A 22,095-nucleotide genomic window follows, 5' to 3' on the forward strand; every position below is an offset into this window, starting at 1 on the left:
TTCTCCTCCAGCTATGTACTGATCCTCTGTTGCTTGAGGTCAAAATTGAAAGCGTTGATCTTCAGCTTAAACCATGCAATGTCTGGATTTAAAACTTTTCATTTAGCAAATTGTTGCCAATGCTGCGATGCAATTGCAGCATCAGTGACATAAACTGCTACTACACCTATTCATCCCATACCCCTAATTGCCCCCAAAACCTGTTCTGCCTCCATTCTGCTCCACAGCTTCCTAGTCCAGGACCAGGAGTCCTTTACAATGCCATGGTAATAACACATATTCTTGAAAAAGCTGTAGCATCTCATCTTACTCTGGGGCAGGCATAGGTCAGCCTCATTCTAGCAGTTAGAAGTGGTGCTATGACTTGTGCTTGAGGCGTACAGGATCCCACAACAGTGTAAAAGGCATATCCAACAAAGAAAATATTTCAGATGCTTTCCTGCTTCTTATTTCTTGCTAAACTATGCATTGGGGTTTTTTATTACACTATGTATTACTCTGTTGTTTTAGGCTCTAGCTTACCCTTAATCATCAACAAGAGAGCTGCAACCAGCTATTGTCGCCTGCCCGTTTAGCAAAAAATTAGGAACCTGAGGCACTAGCGTGTTACTGCCACTGAGGCTGCTCCTCTTACATGGGTCATTGCCCTGGCCCACCTGAGAGTTATATCAGGTTGCACCTACCTATGGGTGCAAGAGAAAAATGGGGAAGTGGTTATGGTGTATGTGAGCTCCCTGTCTTGCTCTTCCACATCTATGAAGTGGAGATGTTTCTTAGTTAGGTAAGCAATCTCAGTCTCCTTAACAACCAGGTGACGGGTCACATCTGGGGCTTCTCTGGGTAGCTGATCATCCACAGGAATAACGTGCACCATCAACACCTGAAATTGGGAAGACAGTAAAATCACTAGCCATTCCTCTCAATAAGAGAATGTCCAAGTAGCTGTTTACAAACATGTACACAGAAGTAAGTGGATCACTGGAATATGAGATATAGGATGTGGCCATCATACCATATCATGAACACATGAGTAATGAAGTATACAAGAGTTAAATGCAAAGCTTATGAATCTTAGTGGTTTCCCTCTAAATTAAATGCAAAGTTGAATTCAGTATGTTGGACTCTTGGGTGAAATAAATAGTCTATTCTCATTTGACTTCAAGAGGTGTGTTTAATTTGTTTCTACTGTCTCCAAATACAATTTGCTTTCAACATTTCACTTTGCAGTGTAGGAAAAAGTCTTTGCAATGGACTTGTCTCTCTGTCACCAGGCAAAGAATTACCCCAAGGAAAGCAAGAACAAGAAATAGCTCTGGAGAACAGTGTTTGTGGTGATGACTGTGGTGACAGCAAATTGAAAATATCTATACCAGTTCAATTTGAAAGCCTGTCAGAACATGCAAGATCATCAGATCATCATTTGAAGGAAAAATGCAGCAGACTGCCAAAGATGCTTCAGTTTCATACCTGTGGCTCTGAGAGATTGGGAGGATCATGGCTGTCACACAGCACAAACTCAAGGGAATCTTCAAATACTTCTCCTCCCAAATGATGATAATAAATTATTCCATTAAATAGATCCCTCTGAAGAAAACTGTTGACAGAATACCCTGTAGAATTGAAGAATATATCTTCTATTGAACAGTGCATGATTTTAGTAGTACATTAAAATTATCCATTAGCTGTGCAAGTGACTGGTGAAGCATAATGTCCTCTTTCTAAACATAACTAGGGTGAGTCCTTTGAAATGTTCTCTCATTATCTTCCACATTCTTTGAAGATAATCAGCTTCTTTTCTACGTCACTTAGAGATGACTCAACAAATGAAGCAACACAGCCAACAGGCCTAAAGCCTTGTTCAGAAGTCAGAAGAGAATTTGCAGGACTAGCAGCCTCTGCAGTCTAGCACAGGAATTTCTGAGTTCAGTTACATGGAGGGAGAGCTTTCTCCTCATTTAGCATTATTATCGTCACCTATCAGCTCTGAATTTGTCATGGATCCTTGCAGGTAAACTAACTCCTGACTAGCCCAGAAAAGTACTGTAGGAAAATAGACTCAGAGTGGTAGAATTGTGGCACAGGTGTACATGTACACAGGTACAGTTATCCTCATGCACAGGCTGACATTAATTAATGATGGTGTTTTTAAACTATAATGAAAGAAGTACAAGTTTGCCATGATTTGTCCTAAGCCAAAGTAATTTGTCTGATTGTAACTTTTAATGTAAATAAAAAAGGAGGGGACAAAGAAAAGCATGCTGTTATGGATGTGTTTCATTACCTATCATGTTTGGTCCTGGTTTCTTCATGATTTGTCCAGCCTGTGATGGCTTGGTAATATTGAATAGTATGTAATCATCACTGGAATCCATGTCAGAAGCATGAAGCATGGAGCCCTGAATCAGGATGCTCTGTCCCTCATGAACTTCAATAACCATATTGCTGATCAGAAATGGAGGGCTGTCATCTTTAGGGAGGATATTGATTGGAAGTTTGTGGCGAATACTGTGGGGGCCATCAAAAATTCTAAATACCACAAAGTCCTTAGTAGAATCACTGTCATCATGATGGTAGTGGACAACTCCAGCCTGAATGTCAGAGACTGTGAACAGGAATCCTTTCCCTCCTGTCAAAACAGTAGAAGAAAATGCATCAAAAATGTGTGGTTCAGCCCAGAAGAGAATCCTTCTACCAATATGAATGTTATTAGGGGAGAGAGAAAACACTGCGTTTCCAACTAGAAGAATCAAATGTAACTTCACCTATCAGAAGCAAGTTTGTAGAAATTGGACTAGTTAATAAAAATGCAGAAAAAGTCCTCCAAATGCACTAAAGATAACTTGGATGGAGACATCAAGGATTTTTAACTGTGACTGTTTCCACTTTAATTTCAACCTCTACTTTCTTATCAGAACATTTTACATGTATTTTAAGCATCAAACAGAATATGCTTTATAATTAAATTCAGCATTTCATTGCAAGTAAAAAATTTGTGGGTTTTTTGGTATATTGAGGCTTTATACTGTCTATAATAAAACAGTTTTATACCTCTGCTTCACTAGATGTGTTATGCATACAGACAAGTATTCAGGCAAGTTAAAGGTTTCAAGAACTGCAATCTGGTGCTGAAAGGTATGATCTCACCAGGACCTCCAAGAGAAAAACCCAAGCATTCCTTTAAGATTTGAACATCATTTGGTGCTTGCCAGACAAAGAAAAAAAGAAGACAATTGCCAAAAATTGTGTTGATGGTTTCCTCTGCACATAGTTATGCAGACATATAAAAGAGAACAAGGAGAAGAGATATCCAGCCCTGACTGATGCATAGGAGTCTGAGAAACCCTCAGACTGAGCATGCAAGTATGGGACTGCCACCAGGAGATGGGCCCTGCAGGCACAGCTGGTCTACTGCTCTACTGCCTGCAGCCACCCTCCAGCCCCTGGCTGGCTGCACAGTCCCTCTGTAACACCGCCTCTGGGGCTGAGCCTGCTCAGCACTGCTGACACCACACAGTTTGTGTCTGTAGTTTTACAGGAGGATGATCTTCCAGACAATTAACTCCTTGGCAGTAGTTTCCTGAGATAAAATGTACTTCTTCATAGTTTCTATTTCCACTAAATTCCAAATATCAACTTCCCCTTTTCTTTAAATACTTGACTTATGTCTCTAGATTATGCATTTTACATGAATATGTCTATCAAAAAAAACCAGCACTGACAGTGGCAGGATGTTCCCACCTTGTGAAGAGCAGAGTCCCTTTTGTTACATAACCATTTTCCCAAGCACTGTGCCATCTCATGGGCTGCAGAGCAAAACTAGCAGTATTGGTAAGGCAGAAGGCTAATGAATTAGAAGTCTAATTTAATTGTCATTTTTGGAAATAAACCTTAAAGCTGCCAGTAAGTAACAACCATATCCAAATGTTGTCTGTATTCGCCAATAAATCAAAATCAATTGGCATTCTTTAGCATTTTGCAAGCAAAAATCTTAGAAATGAAAATGCAGTGACTGCATTTCACCTGTCATGCTTCTCAATGAAAGCATAGCTGATTTCTTTAAAATTTCAGCTTTGGAATGTAAATATTAGGAAAGTAAAGGTTTAAATGCCAAATTTTTTAATATTCCTTTTTTAATCCCCATGCCCAGCATGGTTGTAGCAGGGGAAGGCGGTCAGCAGAGGGAGTAGAGCAGTTGCATTATCATAGAGGATAAGTTCCCAGTCTTTGAAGTTGAAATGACATACCTCTCACTGAGAGCCGCCCATGCTGTAAGCCATCGACAGTGACCAAGTGAACATTTTGGATGTCGTCATTGTCTACAATTTGGAAGTGCTGCCATGTGATGGGTCGTGACTGGCCCTCTAGGAGGTTGAGGCCTGCAGAGAGCAGAGCATTACATCACCAAAGCACCTGTGACATTCAAGGTTGTCAGCATCTAGCCCTTCTACAGGCATTTACAAACAGGGAAAAAAACCAGAATGTTTAATTCCATGTACACACCTACCTGCGACAGGCATTCCAGGTTTGGGTTGGAAATCAGGAAAAATTTCTTCATTGAAAGAGTGGTTAAACATTGGAACAGGCTCTCCAGGGAAGTGGTGGAATCACTATCCCTGGAAGCGTTCAAAAAACAACTAGACATGTCACATGGCTATATGATTTAGTGGGCATGGTGATTTTTGGATGAAGGCTGGACTTGATAATCTTGGAGGTCTTTTCCAGCCTTGATGATTCCATGATGCTATGATTTTAAGGATAGCTAAAAGCCTGATAACAGCTTCTGACATACTTGCCTTAGTTAACTGTCTTTAAGGCATCATTTTCAGATGAATAATCTATTCTGATGCTGCACAATACACGTAATGTGGGTGGCTTGGTGTGCGAACTGCACATTGTGCCCTGGGTGAGGGGAAATGGGTGGAGCCCCAGGCAAAGGAACCGTGAATGGGTACAGATCCTTTGTCTAACAAAGGGCACAGGGAGTGGCTGGTCACATAGAAACACTGAAGGATTCCTGTGAGAAGAAATATCACCACTGGGACAAGTACACAGACTGTGAGGGTATAAAAGCCCAGAGATTCCTTTGTTCAGGGTCCCTCCATACAGACACTCAGCTTGAGCTGGTTTTTAGTTGTTGCACCAAGTTGAATGACATAAAGGAACCAGATATCTGGGACTCTGCTATGGAAAACCCAGGTTTGAGCCAGTAACTAGTCTGATAGTGTGAATGTGGTGTGTGTAGGGAGTCAAGAGGGGCACCCATCGGCTCACTGGAGCTGCCTGCTGTGAAGGGGCTTTGGTCACAGCAGTGAAAGTCTTGGGTGGTGCAAGTGTGGTCCACAGAGGAGGCCATCTGAACGATCAGACAGGAAAGTTTCCTCAACATCTGGTTCCAATTACCTGATAAACTAGCAAGTCACATTTCTGGACATTTGCACAGACAGGAGTGCTGCACTTGAAATCTCACAGTGTCTGAAACTGGGCACTCAGCTTCCTTCGTGAGTCTGCATTTAAAAATATATATTGATCTTCATGACGGAGAACAACATTCCTTCGTTCTATTCCGACAGTCATTTCGGGTGGGTTTCTCTGGAAGACATGAGGTGCCTTGCTCTCAGTTCCTTCCCTTTCTATGGTGAGGAATCTGCACTTTCTCCAGCATTAACTTCAAGGCTCATTTGATGATACACTTTTGTCTTTTGATGATTAAATATCAGTGTACATTTCACTCTCTAACAGGAGACCCTCTCCCCTTCACAGTGCAGGCATCATAAATCTGTTTGAATTAGGCTTAACCCTGTAAGGTTTCCAGGCTTTAAATGGCTGGTGGTATATTATGCCCTCTTTTCCCAGTTGTTCATTTCTGCACACTTCCACTTTAAACACCAACAAGCCTTGGTCTTTTCCACATGCTACCCTACTATTTCTATTTCATCGTACATTTGTCCTTACTATTTAAGCATTTTTATGTACAGTTCATTCTTAAAGAAAATGCTGTATAAAGAAATCCTGATTTTCCCGTTTTTCTTTATTCTACATTCCAGTTAAAATCTTAGATCTTTTTCAGGTTGTTATAACATGTTCCCTCCAAAATGGATAAAGGGAAAAAACAGATTTATGCCCCTTCAGTTTAATGATCCTTAAACTCCAGGTGTAAATCTGAATTTTAGAGCTTTGTCAAATGTCTGTGAAAAAATGTTATAAATTCTGTAGCAAAATAAACTAAACAAGAGAGATCTCACCTGTATTCCATGAAACCCGAGGGGCATTTGTATCTGTTGTTCTGATAGAAAGATGGACAGTGACTGGTAAACTCCTTTCAAAGTAGAAGTCATGAACCTCAAACTCCACCTGTTGTGAAAACAGATGAAGTGTTTATTGAAAAATAAAGGCCCTGAAAACCAAATGTACCTCAAAACACATATAGTGCATTCTATTCTGAGAGATCTTACAGGCTTCTGATAATATGTTGATAAACAAAACTTGATTTAACTTCTAAAAAAAGCCATTGAAATTCTGCACTAGAAGACAATCTGTCTTCTGTGCTCTTCACAGTGAATTCTGAGGCAGTTAGTTTGCAGTGTGTGGAAATGAATGGGAAAGATAAGCATTTTCATTGTTGTTTGTGGTACAATTAACTCAGCAATTAATATAACACTTTTTTTTATTAGCAATAATGAAAGTGGGTGGGGGCATTTCCTGCTCTTGTAAGACATACAGCACCAAAAGCAAATATGAAAGAAAATATATGGGGTGGCATAGAAAAAATATAATTACAAAAAAACCCCCAGTCTTGAGTTGTCAAACTCTGGGACTGTCAAATTCTTGAACCTGCACTCAAACTATGCTCAAAGCAGGATAGAGACAAGGCACTTAAGGAGCAGATGGTTCAGAAGGATGTCTGATCCTCATACCAAGGAAACAGAAAGACAGGAGGTTCCTATGACAGCCAAGGTGAAAAAAGAGACAACCCTTGTCAGCATCAGGTGCCAGAGGTTCCTCTGCTTTCCAGTCATCTGTCCTCAGCTTACCTTACTCTGACTTTTCTTTCTTCAGTTTCATTACTTTAGTACCAACCATTTTGTTTAGATCGGGTAATTCCTTAACTATCTTACCAGACAGTTATTTTATAACTTACTCCACAAGCTGCAGACAGCAGCTTGATCTCATCATTTGCATCGTGTTCTCTGTGTTAGTGACATACTTTTATCGCTCCCAGCAGGAACTGCTGGGAGTCCCTTTTTGTTATCTGTATGCCACCATTGCCACAGCAGGTAGGCTGTAAGACCAAATGGCACTCCTGACCTTTAGCTGTTCCATCTTTCATGACTTTAAACATGTCACCTCTACAGAGGTCACAGGGATGAGTACTGTCATGTAGGGATAAAAGCTGTGTGGAAAAGGCACCACTAATTTTTCCAAAGGCTCTTGGGTAGATCTACAAGTACTGTTACTTCACTATTCCCCTTATAAAAAAGTAAAATAAAATAAAATAAAATAAACATCCTGTTTAGATATTCTCAGTCAGAGTGGCTAAAAATATTTCAGTGCAAAGAAATTCTTACATAGTCAGTAATAAATATCTAATTTTTTTAGATAGTTAAAGTGATGAGTCATAGGGGAAAATGGTAAAAGATTTTACCTCTGCTCCTGCACTGTATATAATTATAGAAACTTTTTTTTTCTGAAAAATATCCATTACATATGAATGCATTTATTTACAGCTCACTGAATCTTTCAGAGATTAAAACAGCAAATGCTCTTACATTCCACTGTTACCTCATAATTCCTCCTCTCTGTGTGGCTGTTATTTGGAGGCTGATAAGCAATGAGCATGTCACTGAGATCTCTCCAGGTGAAGGAGCCAACAGGTTTTGTGTGGTCAGACAGGTGAGTGATGAAGCCCTGAGGAGGTGGCTTGGTAATGTTGAATACAAGCAGGGACTTTGGAGTTTCATTGTCTTCAGCATCAATGGTTGTGGTTGAAATGGGGGTTAAAATAAATTGGTCTACTTCAAGGATGAACTTTGCCATTGGGGCAGCTTTGGGTATTTGGTTGGGAACAGCACCTTTAATGTGAACAGGGAGCCACGCATACTCAGTCTATAACAGGAAAAAATGAGACAACTGAAAAGGCAAAGTCTAGCAAACAAAGTAAATTCATTTTCTGCTAGCTTCACGGAGTGAATTGGGGTACACATTAATGCAATAATTATTTTGAAAAAAAAAGAATTGAAACCTTTTAATTGCAAAATGACTAAAGTAAGTATCGAGATGTCATAAATATGACTTCCAGGTTCACTAGTCTTACTTGTGTCCTTAATTTGGGGCTGAAACAACTTAATTTGATGGGAGTTTAATGAATAACTTTATCTGACAGAAGCATACACAAGCCATTAATTATTATTAACTGAACATGTTCACACAACTCTTAGCTTGTTAATTACTGTATATTTCAAAGTCATTGAAGATCATGCTGTATAAAAAATGTGGAATTATGCCAGAATTAATTTATCTTTCAGGATAAACTACTTATGTCTGACAGTAATCAACCAGAGATGTTTCTCTGTAGACATAATGGCCAAAGCATAGTGGCATGGACATAATGCCTTTCATTTTCTCAGCTGGCAGCATTCTAGGAGCTGGACAAAGTTTAAGGCTCCCTCTGTCTCTTCAAATGTGAAAAGGACCAATGAATTTTTTTTTTTTAAAAAATGGGAAGACAATCAGACATTGTAATCTTGCATAAAAATCTACCTTGTGCAGAGTTTTGCTTCTGCTGTCTGTGAGATCCAACCTCACAGGAATATAATCAGTGTCAGGTGAGGGAGGGTCAAGGTGTCGATACCGAATCCCCATCCTCAGAAATTCTTCACAGCTTATTTTTTTGTTGTGAAGGACTCCTAGTCCCAGCATACAGCTCCCATTTCTGCACTGCTGGCCCAGGCTGTGCTCTGTAAGCCAACAGAAGCAATAATGAAACAGTTACTGGAGCGAAAAATGACATGGGGAACCTGTCTATACAACTAAACTAACTCTGATAGAAAGTCAGTGGGATGAGAATTAGGGCTCCTTTCCTGACTTAACTTTTCCTACAGGATTTTGTTTTCAACTGACATCTTCCAGCCTCATCCTCCCTTGGTCTCTTGGTTAGTTGCTGCCTCAAACAACTCCTTATACCGTTTCTATTGAGTCCTGGCTCTCACAAGGTGGTCACATTGGTCCACGTGTCTAGGAGCCAGAAAAAGACTCCAGTCAGGGAATTATTGACCCAGATCTGTGATCTGCATTGCATCCCACAAAAATTTCACATCCCTTTCATGTCCATGATAGCTCAAGCTGTTCATTAAACTTCACATGACCCACTCTTACCCAGCATGTCTGAAACAACCCACTACTGCAGACTTAATCTGCTGGGTCTCTTTGAACATGCTAATGCAAACAACTGAAGCACATCGTACTAGTGCCAGGGAATAAGCTCTGTGGCTGTTCTCCATGAATCTGCTCTTGCTGCACTTTCCCGGTGGTGAGCTGGCCATGTGCAGGCAGGTGGGTTTCTGAAGAGATTATGGAAATGGTGCAATCCAGATTTATCTTCCTGTCATAATCAAAAGTGAGAATGTTCTTGTCAATCACCCTGGACAGACCATAGTACTCGGGGACCTCCAGGGCATGGGAGCGCATTTTTATGATGTTACAGTCTGGCTCAAGTAACTGCACGTGAAGGGTGAATGTTTCTACGAATGTTTCCACTTCTGTAAACCTGCAAGTGACAGAAGAAAATTAGTTATGCTCCATCCCATCTTCTTTTGTTTTGTGAACTGGGCACTGTCCTTATCTTCTAAACTGAATTACTTGAACCCCTTTCTCTCTTTTGCCCTCAAATCCCAGACTGCCATGGTCCAGACCCTGCTACATGACTCCCCATTCTTGTAAGCAGGGTGACTATGGGAAGGAAGAGGTTACTCTCTGTGTATATACAAGTGTCTGTCCCTATCAGCAGAACAGCAGAGAATATACAGTAATCTGAAAGTACTGTTGTCACTCTCAATAGCATAATGAAAAATCACTGAGTTTCTGTCATAAGCAAGCAACACATAATGCACATTACACAAGCGTATCTGCAATACATGGTGAGAAATGTTTCTGTAAACAGATGGTCACTTCTTGACTAATGATGCAGCTACTGGATCAAAGTAGTTACAACATGTACAGCAGAACATGCTTCTACTGTGAAAAAATGGACTGTTTGCTCTTCCTGAGGTCATCTGGGCTCCTGGTAACAGTGAAGTGTGATATCCTGCCGCTGCTTACCTGTACAGCCTAAGCATGACCATGTCTTCGTCTAAAATTGGACAGCCATTGTGGGTATATTTGACTTCATTAGGAAGGAAGTGACAGTCAAAAACCTATGAAGGAGAAAGAATAGACTAGTACAACACTGTCAAGGATATTAACTTCACAGCATCTGTTCCACTTCTCTCTGAATGTCAGTAATGCATCAGACTGAGGGAATTTTAATATATATTTCATTTCTATGAATAGGTATTCACCTGTTCTGTAATCTTCCAGTGAGAGTCAGAGCAACCACTTTAATGTGGGGCTGCTAGCACTCCACAATTAGAAGGGGAATGGCCACAGGTGATTGTTTCAGGCTGTCAAGTCCCTCCCCTGTGCAACAAATAGTTTGAGCTCATACTTCTTGACCACTGCAGCCTGTGGAGTTAAGGATGCAGGTGGTATCCAGTGTTACATACAACTGCAGTGGTGCTGAAAAATCAGCAGATCCTGCATTGTAATGTGAGATTTATTAGCTTCTAAAGTTGCTTATGGAGGTAGCTTGATTATATAGTAAATCTTAATTTACACATGTATTAACCTCTTGAAATAATCCGTAATACACAGTGTTACCAAAAGTATGATTGGTTTCATTTGTTAAGACTGCTTAGAAAGGAAGAACAAAAACAGTCTGTGAAAAACAAAATTACTCTCATATGATGAACATTCTGACTATGTTGTGACTGTTCTGTTGTGTATGATTTTCAAATGCCACAGAAAGACATGCTTTGCTGTTTTCCAAACAAAAACAACAAATACGTATTTTTCTTCCTTAATGTCTTTTCTTTCTTGCTACAAACTAACATAAAGGAACATGACAGTTAAGCAATTAATTAGATAGTCTTAAGTGACATTCTACAAAAATGGAAAATAAAATTAAGAAGTAGTTACGTGGTGTGTTACCTTCAGGGAAAAAAAGAAAGTGTATTATACACAAAACCCACTCATATTACAGCTTTAGAAGCTTAATGTTGTATCCTGAAGATGAGACCGATGAGCCCTCGAAGTCAGTAGGGTTTTGGTGACAGAAGGATGTTGTGGAGGACTGTGTCAAAGGCTTTACAGAAGTCCAGATAAATGACATCTGTAGCCCTTCCCTTATCCACTGCTGCAGTCACTCCATCACAGAAGGTCACTGGGTTGGTCAGGCAGGACCTGCCCTTGGTGAAGCCATGCCGGCTGTCCCAAATCACCTCCCTGTCCTCCATGTCTCTTACCATAGCTCTTCCAGGAGGATGTGTTCCATGATCTTCGCAGGCACAGAGGGGAGGCTGATGGCTGACAGGTCAGTAGACCGCAAGGAGGAGCTACACTTTTTAAAGATGTAAAATGTTTCCCTTCTTCCAGTCTGGAAACTGGGACTTGCCCTGACTGCTATAACTTTTCAAATATTATGGAGAGAGACTACATCAGGTCCCATTATATCAAAGAATTAATTTCTCTGTTTTTAAGACATCACTAGTTCCACATCTTAATTTATAACAAGGAGATGGAAAATGAAGGACCTTTCCATAAAGATCTGCTACCACTGACTGACAGTCAGTTTATATGTGTATTAAGACACAATCTGCTTTGCAAAAAGAAACATCTGTTTTATGTTTCCTGATATGTTTTCCTTTTATATGAACAGGCAACTCTAATTGGCTATAAATTTGCTGGGTAAGATGAAGGAGATCTAAATCTTTTCCTAATTACTGTTTAGTTTTGTTTTTTTCCACTTCGACTGCCTTTCAATTACAATTGATAATTAAATTGTCATACATTCCTAGAACATTACTCACTGTACAGACAGTAAACTGACAGTAAACAGAGACATTTTCTAGCTGAAGAATCTCCTGTAGAAAGAGCATGAGTGGCACCAGGAAATCCAGACTCTAGCACCTTCGTTTGGGAACAGTGAAAGCTCAGGCAGCAGAAGCAACCACAGCTCTCTGCAGCCTGGTACCCTAGGGCCACCTGCCCAGCAGAGCCCTTCCCTCTAGATGAGTTATGCCTGCAGCCTCCAAAAGCCACACTCGACTGCCTGGGCACACATCAGAGCCATGAAAGGACAGGTACTCAACAGAGGTGGAGCTGGGAATGGGGAAGTCAAGGACCGCAGGTATTTTGGAAAACAAGGTATGGGGAATACACATCTCCTGGGACTTCTTGAGAAGTACCTCTAACTATGTGCTTGAAACGTTGGGTTACACAGGACAAAGAGGCTGTTTCAAAATACCTGAGTCCTACTGCACATAGAAGCTGAGGTGGAAACTGAAAGCAAAGTCACTTCCTCTGTCACATTACCTACAGAAGAGGTTTACCAGAGGTTTGACATGTGTCTTTCTTTTTCTCCTGTTTTTCTTCCTCTTCTTTAGATTGGATATTAGGAAAAATTTCTTCACTGAAGGGGTGGTCAGGTATTGGAACAGGCTGCCCAGGGAAGTGATGGAATCACCATCCCTGGAAGTGTTCCAAACTTGTGTAGATGTGGTACTTAGGGACATGGTTTAGTAGTGGACATGGAAGTGCTGGGTTAATGATTGGACTCAATGATATTCAAAGTCTTTTCCAACCTTAATGAGTCTATGTTTATATGAATCAAGAGCCAACCTATACTGGGGAAGTAGAGGCGGGGTACTATGGTCAGAGTCCCTGTTCTGGCAGAGAACAAGCCCTGGGGAAGTTTCAGCAGATGCACTACATTTCTTGGGGCCAATCTCTAGAGAAGATCAAACACTGCCCTGCTCATTGCATCACCTCCTGTTTTCCCTGCCTATGCTCCTTAGCAGTGCTGATTCAGCTGAAATACTTGTCAGTGGTCTGCAAAAGTAACATTGATGACCAAGAAAAAAGTTCTGAAAAATCTATTGAAACTGGTACTCCTGCACCTACCTTCGCAGAAACTGCCAAAAACTTGGAAAGGATGTTTAAAACTATATGCATATATAAATACACAAAAGTGTATGCTGTATGGTACAATAAACAAAATTTTTCAAAAAGACAAAACCTGTTTTCCTATGGTTTATTAAAACCATTCATCTTCTATCTATACCATTACCTCTTCACGTCAATTACTTTATAATCCTTCCTGCTATGACTCAGGTGGGGCAATTTGTAAAGCAGATGAGTAGCAGAACGGTGATACGTGAAATACATCTCATTATTCCTACAGGCTTGACATTTGAAGAGAAACGGGGGAGTTTAATGTATTTGCCATCTGCTAGCAATTTGGATGTTGCAGAGCAGAGCAAACAATGGTGTACACAATGTGCTTATTGTATGTGATTATTTTTTTCTTAATTGCTCCCTAAGTAGTGGCTTCGTGACTAAAACGCAAAATGCTCTAGTGGGGTATGCATTACCCAAGGGGCACTCATTACCCTCATGATTGAAAAGCAAGCAGCTGAGAGGCTCGAGAATATCTCCTAACCGAAAGTTTGGAAATACTCATTCTTTGCTTGTGAAAGGAGACTCTGACCAAACTCACTTCCGTTCACTCATATTACTGAGCTCAGTTTTTGGATTTCCATGTTGCAGTTCTCTGCCAGCTGTCTGCTTAAGCAAAAGGCTAAATCTCACAGATCATTCAGTTTCATGCCTTTTAGTCACTACCCAAAAGAAAAAAAAAACAGTAAGGTAGCTCTTTCTAGTTTCTACCACACAAACACTCAAAGCAGCACAATGGAGCCCAAATACCTGTGGAGTTAGTTTTCCAACTCTCTGTGTTATTGGTTCATTAATCACAACTTCAACTTTGCAGACATCCTTCTCTCTGGGGATGGAAAACTTGAGGTCATCTTCTAACAGGAAGACAGACTGTCCCTTCATCACTTTCACCCCGCGGTTCACACTGATAAAGGAGGAACACACCACTTTTAGCATGACCAGTAGCAGCAGAAATAACCAGCTTTTCTCAAAGGACTTCATATTATAAGGGGATGCCAGCCTTTTCCACCAGTGAAAAAAATTTCTTAACAAAAGAAGTCTTCTTTCTCCACAAGCAGACTTTTGCCATATAATGAAGCACCAAAATATTAGTTGCAGGTAAAAACATATGACATGTTTTCTATTAAGAGTCACTCCTTGACTGAAATTTGGGTAGGACCCTTTCAAAATATCCTTGGAATTTTATAAAATTCATTGGTCAAGCCTGACAAAATGATGAATGTGTTCTCAGAGTCCTTTTAAGGTTTGTTAATCCTGAAAAAAATAAAAGAAAGAAAATTGCTATAAGGAATCGAGCAACTACTGGGATTAAAAAAACCCTACAAACACACACACAAAAACCTTCCACCATTTCTTACAGTTGCAGTTCATTTAAAGCAGCAGCTTAATTTTACCCATATTAGACCTGGTTGAGATGGAGCTCATTTCCCCACAGTTGCCCTCACAGTGCTGTGCTTTGCTTTGGTGGCTAGAAAGGTGTTGATAACACATCAGTGTTTTGGTGACTGCTGAGCAGTGCTGGCACAGCATCAGCACTGTAACATCCCCGCCCCAGGGGAGGGAAAGATCCTGGGAGGGGACACAACCAGGCCAGCTGACCCCAACTAACCAAAGGTTAGTCATATGATGTCAGCTCAGATATAAAAGCTAAGGAAAAAAGAAGGAATGGAAGGGCATTTGTTGTTCACGATGTCTGCCTGCTGAGAAACCACTCCATGTTCTGAAGCCCTGCTTCCCGGGAAGTGGCTGGACATCTCTTGCTGATGAGAAGCAGAGAATAAACCCTGTTATCTTCCTCTTCAGTTGTGTGTGTGCAAACTTTCCCTTTTGCTTTAGTAAACTGCCTTATCTCAACCTATGAGTTGTTTTCCATCTTATTCTCTCTCCTCTGTCTGGCTGGGGAGTGATAGAGCGGCTTGGTACCTGGCGTCCAGCCAAGATTAACCCACCACAGTCTTGGTGCCATGACTAGGATCATGACGATTTTGAGATAAGGATACTAACTGGGAGAGGTAATGGGCAAAACAAGTACTGAACATTGTTGGAGAATGAAATGATCATGGGGAATTTTTGTTGTAATTGTAGTGAAGGGTCAAGGGGTAAATTTTGTGTGAATTGTCCATTTCTGTTAGGTGTTGTAATGATGTTATTTTTGGTTTTGTGCAGGGAATTTTTGTTATGTTAATGCGCTGACTTCTTATTTGCCACAACTTCACCACCAACAGTGATCTTTCCTGAAAGTGAATTAAAACCCAGATCCTTGTATCTCTTGATTGTTTTCATTGTTGTTCACAGGTTTGACTCCGCTGTTTCCAGCAGAATGACCTTCTGCTGGAACAGCCTATAATTGAATGGACACATCCACCCAGCTTTAAATTTCACTGGAAACCAACCAGCAGCTCAGAAATCATTTAAAATTTTTCATTTCCTAAAGTAAGACAAGACAGATCACTTCACCACACATTCAAGACTGACTAACATACAAATAAATTATATATATATTTAAGTTTGGGACACAAATCTAAACTCTGGTTTTCTAGCAATTTATGTTTCTGTTTTGGTTTAAAACATTGCAGCCATATCAGTCTGAAGAAAATCTGAGGGAAAATGTAGAATTCTAACCAGAGGAAAAGGAAATTCTTGGTAGAAAATGTTTTAATGTGTTTCATTAACAAATCAAAATCTCAAATAATTTTAAAGAAGTTTATTTACACAGACAGATTTCACTAAAATCTAGTTATGGAAATATACCCAAAATACTTGCTAAATTTTGTTTCTTTCTTCGGGGATGGGTGTCCATAGCACTTCCTGAGACAGCACTCCACTTTCTAAAATTCATGGTTTTGAAACACAGTCTGCAATTCTATAAAGAACAACTAGGAAAAAGGGGGAGAAAAACATATTATACTTGAGACTCCAACTGTGAAAGTATGCTTTGCAGCAAGTGCACCCTTTTAACCTGAATATCTGACTGGCATTTATCACGTAGTGCATGGATTTCTAGCATTTATCAAATATAATGCATTTCCTTAAAGTACCAGCTGCAAAGCAGGGAGAGGGGTTCTGAATTAAAACCTTCTGCATTGTTGTGTCCTTTTTTTACTTTCTGCACTGAACAAAGTGAAGATAGGGCTGAGGAAAGTGAAATAACCACTCTGACATACGTGTCACAAAGTTGCTCTGAGGAAGATCCTGCCACAAGGACTGCAAAGGATTTTAAATCTTTTGACACCAGCCTGATGAAGAATCAGTGCATGAGTAAGTCTGAGCTACTTTCAGAGAAGATGCATTTTCTTAAGCCCTAGAGGGGCTCAGATAAGAAGAAAATAATTCGGAATTTTAGATTCTGGCTAGGACCTGGCAAAGTGCTAAGAGGCAGTGAATGATTCTGAGCCATAGACCTGGTGGTTTACTGCTCATGACAATGCCAGTAACTCTGTGCTGCATAATGGCAGGCTGGGGCATTGATTTATGGTGCAAAAAGCCTTTATTCAGAGGGCAGAGGGCACCTCAGGAGAAAAGGTAAAATAAAAGCCTGGAGAGTTTCGACTTTCTCCACTCCCACCTGAATAGCTCCTGTAAAACCACATTATAGTTCAGAGACAGCCTAATCATCATTTCACAAACAGCACTGGTCAGGAAGGATATTGTTCTCTTTACACACTACATACGTGCTTAAAACAAGGGAAGGCAGCTGCCTCTCTCCAACAGGCACTGGCAGAGTCATTCACACAGACACTTCTGCACCTCAACTCTGCTACAGCCCAGGTTGCTCTGTTACTGGTGCCTGCCCCATAAAACCCAGCACAGAGTACAAATAAAAACCTCAGACACAGGCAGCAGTTTCTTTGTTGCCTTTTTCTACCCTGCATCAAACAAAGAGCAAAAAGTCTCAAAGGGGAGCCAGGAGCGTTTTGACCAATTTCATATTTGTTGTGTGAAGCATTCTCTGAAACAAATTTGGTTATGTTGTCACTGTCTTGCTTTGACTACTTTTACTTGCAGGCACAGCTCCATTATACATGGGTTTGCCCCATATGTTCCAGCCACTGGCCCCTACTTGTCTGCTGAGCGCTGTCTCCTTAGGTGGCCAAGTGAAGATCTTAGGAAGCATAACTCACTTCATCAATCACTTATCTAATGTTAGAAAAATGAAACAGCAAGAGACCCTTTCAGCACAAAATGGCGATAAAAATGAGAAGGTTTTGGTGTGAATGCCATCATATTAGCATCTTCACCCGGTATGAAGAAAGTCATTGCTTCAGCAAAGTCGTGTGTGTGCGCTAGATAGTACTTACTCTGATCAACAGTAACAGTGAGCTGCTTCCCAGCAACTATACAACTGCTGGTGATGCCATTGCCATATTTTGTGGCTGCTTTGAACTTCCTTACAATTTTTTTACTTCTCTGCCCCTAATATCACAGCTGAGCCTGATTCATCCCTGCTATTCCTTGGCATGTCATCTGTGTACCCAGAATGGACGTACAACTAAGGCACTGTAAAATCTAAATGCACCACAATATTTCAAATGTACTGAGTGGCTTAAAGAAATGATGGTGTTCATGAGCAACACATTAGGAGAATCAGTATTGTGAAACTAAGCTGTTTCGTCATCCACTTTCTGTCTATATGGCAAAACACCTAAAATAACTCCAGGTGCACTGTGTGAGTACAAAACTACCAGCTTTGGTCCCAGAAGTAAACCAGTCATGTCAGTTCAGTGATATATCATATATTAGTTGTTATTCCTCAGATGGAGCACATGATTTATGAGGAGAGGCTGAGACCGTTGGATTTGTTCAGCCTGAAGAAGAGAGGGTTTATTGCTTGTTTTAGACTTCTAACAAGAGAGTGCAGAGAGCCTGGAGGTGCATAGTGAAGGGACAAGGTGCAATCCACAAAAACAGCAACACAGGAAATTCACATTAGATATTAGAAAAGAAAAAAAAAAGACAATGTGATTATGGACAGTGGAATAGGGTTTATGGAGTCCTCTTAGAGATATTTAAAAAAGCAACTAACCAAGGCCTGAGTTGCCTGATGTAACTTTGAAGCTGTACTTGCCATAAAAGCTGGCTGTTATTGGAGCAAGAGGTGGGAGCAGTTACAGTTTTTCACCCTAAATCGTGTGGTAACTCTAAGCAGAAATGACAGAGCCAACTGATTGCCAGGACCTACATTAATTACCTGGTGTAGTTTCGGAAAACACTGCATTATACCCTGCCAACTCTCCCATAATTCCCATGGCATCCAATATAAAACCCTACTGGTATAAAAAACTGTGTTAACAAGTAAAGAGACCACCTTTCCCATAATTATAGGTAGGTTAGCCAAGCTGACACTGAGATTTGGAAGCCTGGAAAATACATCCTGTAGATGTGTCCAAGGCATTGTACAAGGGACACTGGGCAAGGGGAACTCTAAGGAGCTACTCTGCTGGCAAACTCCTCCCCTGCTCTGCAGATGAGCCCAGGGTGGGAAGGCTGAGGCAGAAGGGGCCTGTGAAGAGGCAGTGAATATGACTGTAGAGTTAATGCAGTGACATACCAAACTTGGGACAATGTAGGGGATGGTTTCTGTGGACTTTAGATGTGGTTTGTTAAAAATTTCCTTCAAATGCCAGAAGAACTGATTTTCCCTCAGGGCTTCTGGTGCACATGTGAGAAATGATGCAATGGTTAATTACAAACATTAGCATTCTCACCAAATACAACTGGTAAATCTGATTTTGAGGAGAGCTAATTTGATGTAAGTAAAAGACTAATCCAAATTACTTAGATAGCTATCTACCAGTACCCAAAAAAAAAAAAAAAGAAAAGAAAAGAAAAGAAAAGAAAAGAAAAGAAAAGAAAAGAAAAGAAAAGAAAAGAAAAGAAAAGAAAAGAAAAGAAAAGAAAAGAAAAGAAAAGAAAAGAAAAGAAAAGAAAAGAAAAGAAAAGAAAAAGAAAAGAAACTCAGAAACGACACCACTAACTCTCAGCTGAATAAAGAATCTGTAATCACTAGTGAACTTGAGCCAAGTCTCTATGACACCCAAAGTCTACGCTGGGATTTGGATGAGACTTTAAGGGTTTGTCTGTGTGTGACAAAATCTCTGGTTACCTGGGATATCCCACTGAACAGTTGGATCAAAAATTGCCCTCTTCTTTTTCAGAGTTGGAGGGGATAATGGAGAACAATTGTTGTGGGCTGGGAGTTGCACTGATTTGTTTTAATGAATATCAGAAAAAGTTTACAAGAAACAGAAAGAAAATAGAATTTTTTTTTTTAGAATGGGTTTAAAGAAAACAAGTGACAGCCTTCCAGGATTTCTAGGAAACAAGACGAATATTATTACAGCAATTAAAATTCAGCCTAGGGCAACGAAAGGATTGTGGGTATTAAATCAGCTCATACAGTCACATAATGGTTTTAGATAACATTTTTCAAAACATCAAATGCAATCCAGCTATAGTTTAACTTCACAACCAGCTACTGGAGATCTTTGAATACTTTTGCAGGACTTCATAATGGTAGCAACTAGAGAAAGAAATTATGCACTTTATCAGGGAATGTTTAGCACCTTCCCAAATGTAGTTTGGGAAGATTCAGGATTTACTGACTCCCAGGTTCAGGGTTTTTTACCCAACTGCACAAAAGGCATCTGAATCAACCCAAGACATGTTCTGTGAGTTGTTAAAGCATGAAACGTTATATGGACACCCTAGGTACAGTAACTGTAGCCCACACAGCCATTACTATGAGATAAACCAATCTGTGTCCATAATCTGAGATTATGAATGCCACATAATCTCAAAAAATGAGAGAAGCAAAGTTAAAATATTGATGACAAATGATGCTCTCAGTCCCTCTTTATGCTCAAACAGGTACAGGCAAGTGGATTGCATTTTTAATGCATCGTTATTTTAGTAGCATGTGCTATTTTGTTGCCATCTGTAAATTCACAGATTGATGGAGATAGTGATAGTTTCTTTTCCCCATGAATAGATCAAGTCCTCTTGGACTGTAATGTTATCATAGATATATATGATCAAGAACACTTATCATACACTAATATTATCAAGACTACTTCAAGGACTGCAGAAAAAAAATAAACATAAGAATGAACAGATAGGAAGTATTTTAATTTAAAATTAAAATCTATTCTGAAACATATGTTCAAAATCTAAATGTTCCCAGATCCAAACCGCCTCATTATCTAGGTTAAAATGATCTGCATGCAGTTCACGTTGCATGCAAAAAAACCCGAAACCCTAAGGAAGAATCAAGAAGAAAATGCTGGCAGACACAGCAATAACACCTGTGTAAGAAAAAAGAGCTGGGGCAACTTCTACAGGTGTGTGTGCTGTTCTACTGTGAAAACATCTGGTAGTTTACAGTGCCAATGTCTCCCAGTGACACCCTGGATACATCATAGAGATGCATTTTGTCTAAGGTAAAGTGCAGTGCTGAGTTAGCTGAGATGACAACTAGCAAAATTCTCTAACTAGCAAAAATATAACTGGAAAAATCCCCTTTCAATAACTGAAGAAATTGTGGATAATTATTCACAGAATTTGTTGGAATATCTCAGCACAACACAGAGTGACAGCAACTAACCTCTAGAACAGAGTTTATTTTAGAGTTTGGTTCTAGATAAATACATAGAAACCAGCAGGAAATGTAAAACCCATGCAAGCACATATATCTTAAGGAACACATATAAGTATTCATCCATACGACTAGTGAACATCTGCCTCATTCAGATGAACCAAGTCAGTTGCCTGAATGTACATGAAATTGTGAAAATGCAGACAGATCTCTACTGTAAAGTAAGTACAATTTAAAACATGCATTTAAAAACAAGTTATCTCAGCTAAATGAAATATATCCTATATAAAGACTTAATAATATGAAAAGTTTTCATTATATTTTTCAATACTTTTTTATTGTATTTCTTCTAGTGTGTCTTATTAGTAAGACAATTCTAAGCAAAGAAATCTTGCTTAGTGCTGCCAAGCTTTTATAAAAGATAAAGCCACAAAGTTTTATTAGAGTTGATGGAAAAAAGCCAACATAGTTGAGAAATCTACATCAACTTGAACATTAGGATAAAGTAAGTTGCTTGGAATCCTTGACTTTCAAGTTAACTTTTACTAAACAACTGGCAAGAACTAGTGTCTGCTTTCCTCAAAGGTAGAACGGAGTTTTCATCCATCTCGAGTACAAAAATTACTGTCTGACTGCTTGGCTGCAACATTCAGCAGCAAACTGAACTCTGCAAGCACTATTACAACCACAAACACAACAGCATTTGGTGTACAACAAACTTGAGTCTGATACTTACAGATAGCAATGTTTCTGCAGGAGGCTGAACATGAGAGCACACTAGAATAAGAGGAAAAATGTAAGTCACTGACCTGGGAATCTCTGGTTTAAAAGGCTGGCAGAGAAAGAAATCCAGTGAGTGGGCGACAGAGAGAAAGCAGAGAGGGGGAGGGGAGAGATAGATGAAATTCCAGTCTTTCTGGTCAGCTTGGCTGTAGCTTTCTCCGTACTGAAAATCCGGGATAAACACTCCTTGCTTGTAAGACTGACTGCAGAGTCCCAAATCATAAATACTTTCGGGCTCCCTATGATAAAAGCATTCAGAGATGCCTTGTAGTGTTTACACTCAGCAATGCTTCTCTGGCAGCCAGCCCCAGATCTTCCTTTCCCCTTCTGCTAGTTAAGTCTGTTGGGACTAAAAACTGAGCTGCTGTTATTAAGGTCTGCTCACTTATTTCTCCCCACTTCTGTGTTTATTTCCTTCAAAACACACACACACACACAGACACACAGATACACAC

General features: G+C 40.0%; 1 protein-coding gene across 1 annotated transcript in view; it reads right to left on the reverse strand.

The window, feature by feature from the left end:
- The window catches only part of FREM1 (FRAS1 related extracellular matrix 1), a 66,129-nt gene extending 44,442 nt beyond the window's left edge, over positions 1–21,687 (reverse strand). The window contains exons 1-11 of the mRNA XM_032676489.1: positions 21,594–21,687; positions 14,017–14,520; positions 10,315–10,409; positions 9,462–9,763; positions 8,758–8,954; positions 7,780–8,103; positions 6,243–6,351; positions 4,245–4,376; positions 2,282–2,626; positions 1,468–1,610; positions 684–880 (exon numbers count right to left, since the gene is read on the reverse strand). Coding sequence (XP_032532380.1) covers positions 684–880; positions 1,468–1,610; positions 2,282–2,626; positions 4,245–4,376; positions 6,243–6,351; positions 7,780–8,103; positions 8,758–8,954; positions 9,462–9,763; positions 10,315–10,409; positions 14,017–14,247 — 2,075 coding nt within the window. The 5' untranslated portion in view covers positions 14,248–14,520; positions 21,594–21,687. The remainder of the gene's footprint in view (positions 1–683; positions 881–1,467; positions 1,611–2,281; positions 2,627–4,244; positions 4,377–6,242; positions 6,352–7,779; positions 8,104–8,757; positions 8,955–9,461; positions 9,764–10,314; positions 10,410–14,016; positions 14,521–21,593) is intronic.
- Between the last annotated feature and the right edge of the window lie 408 nt (positions 21,688–22,095).

The sequence above is a fragment of the Chiroxiphia lanceolata genome, chromosome Z (assembly GCF_009829145.1).
Source record: "Chiroxiphia lanceolata isolate bChiLan1 chromosome Z, bChiLan1.pri, whole genome shotgun sequence".
Lineage (NCBI taxonomy): Eukaryota > Metazoa > Chordata > Aves > Passeriformes > Pipridae > Chiroxiphia > Chiroxiphia lanceolata.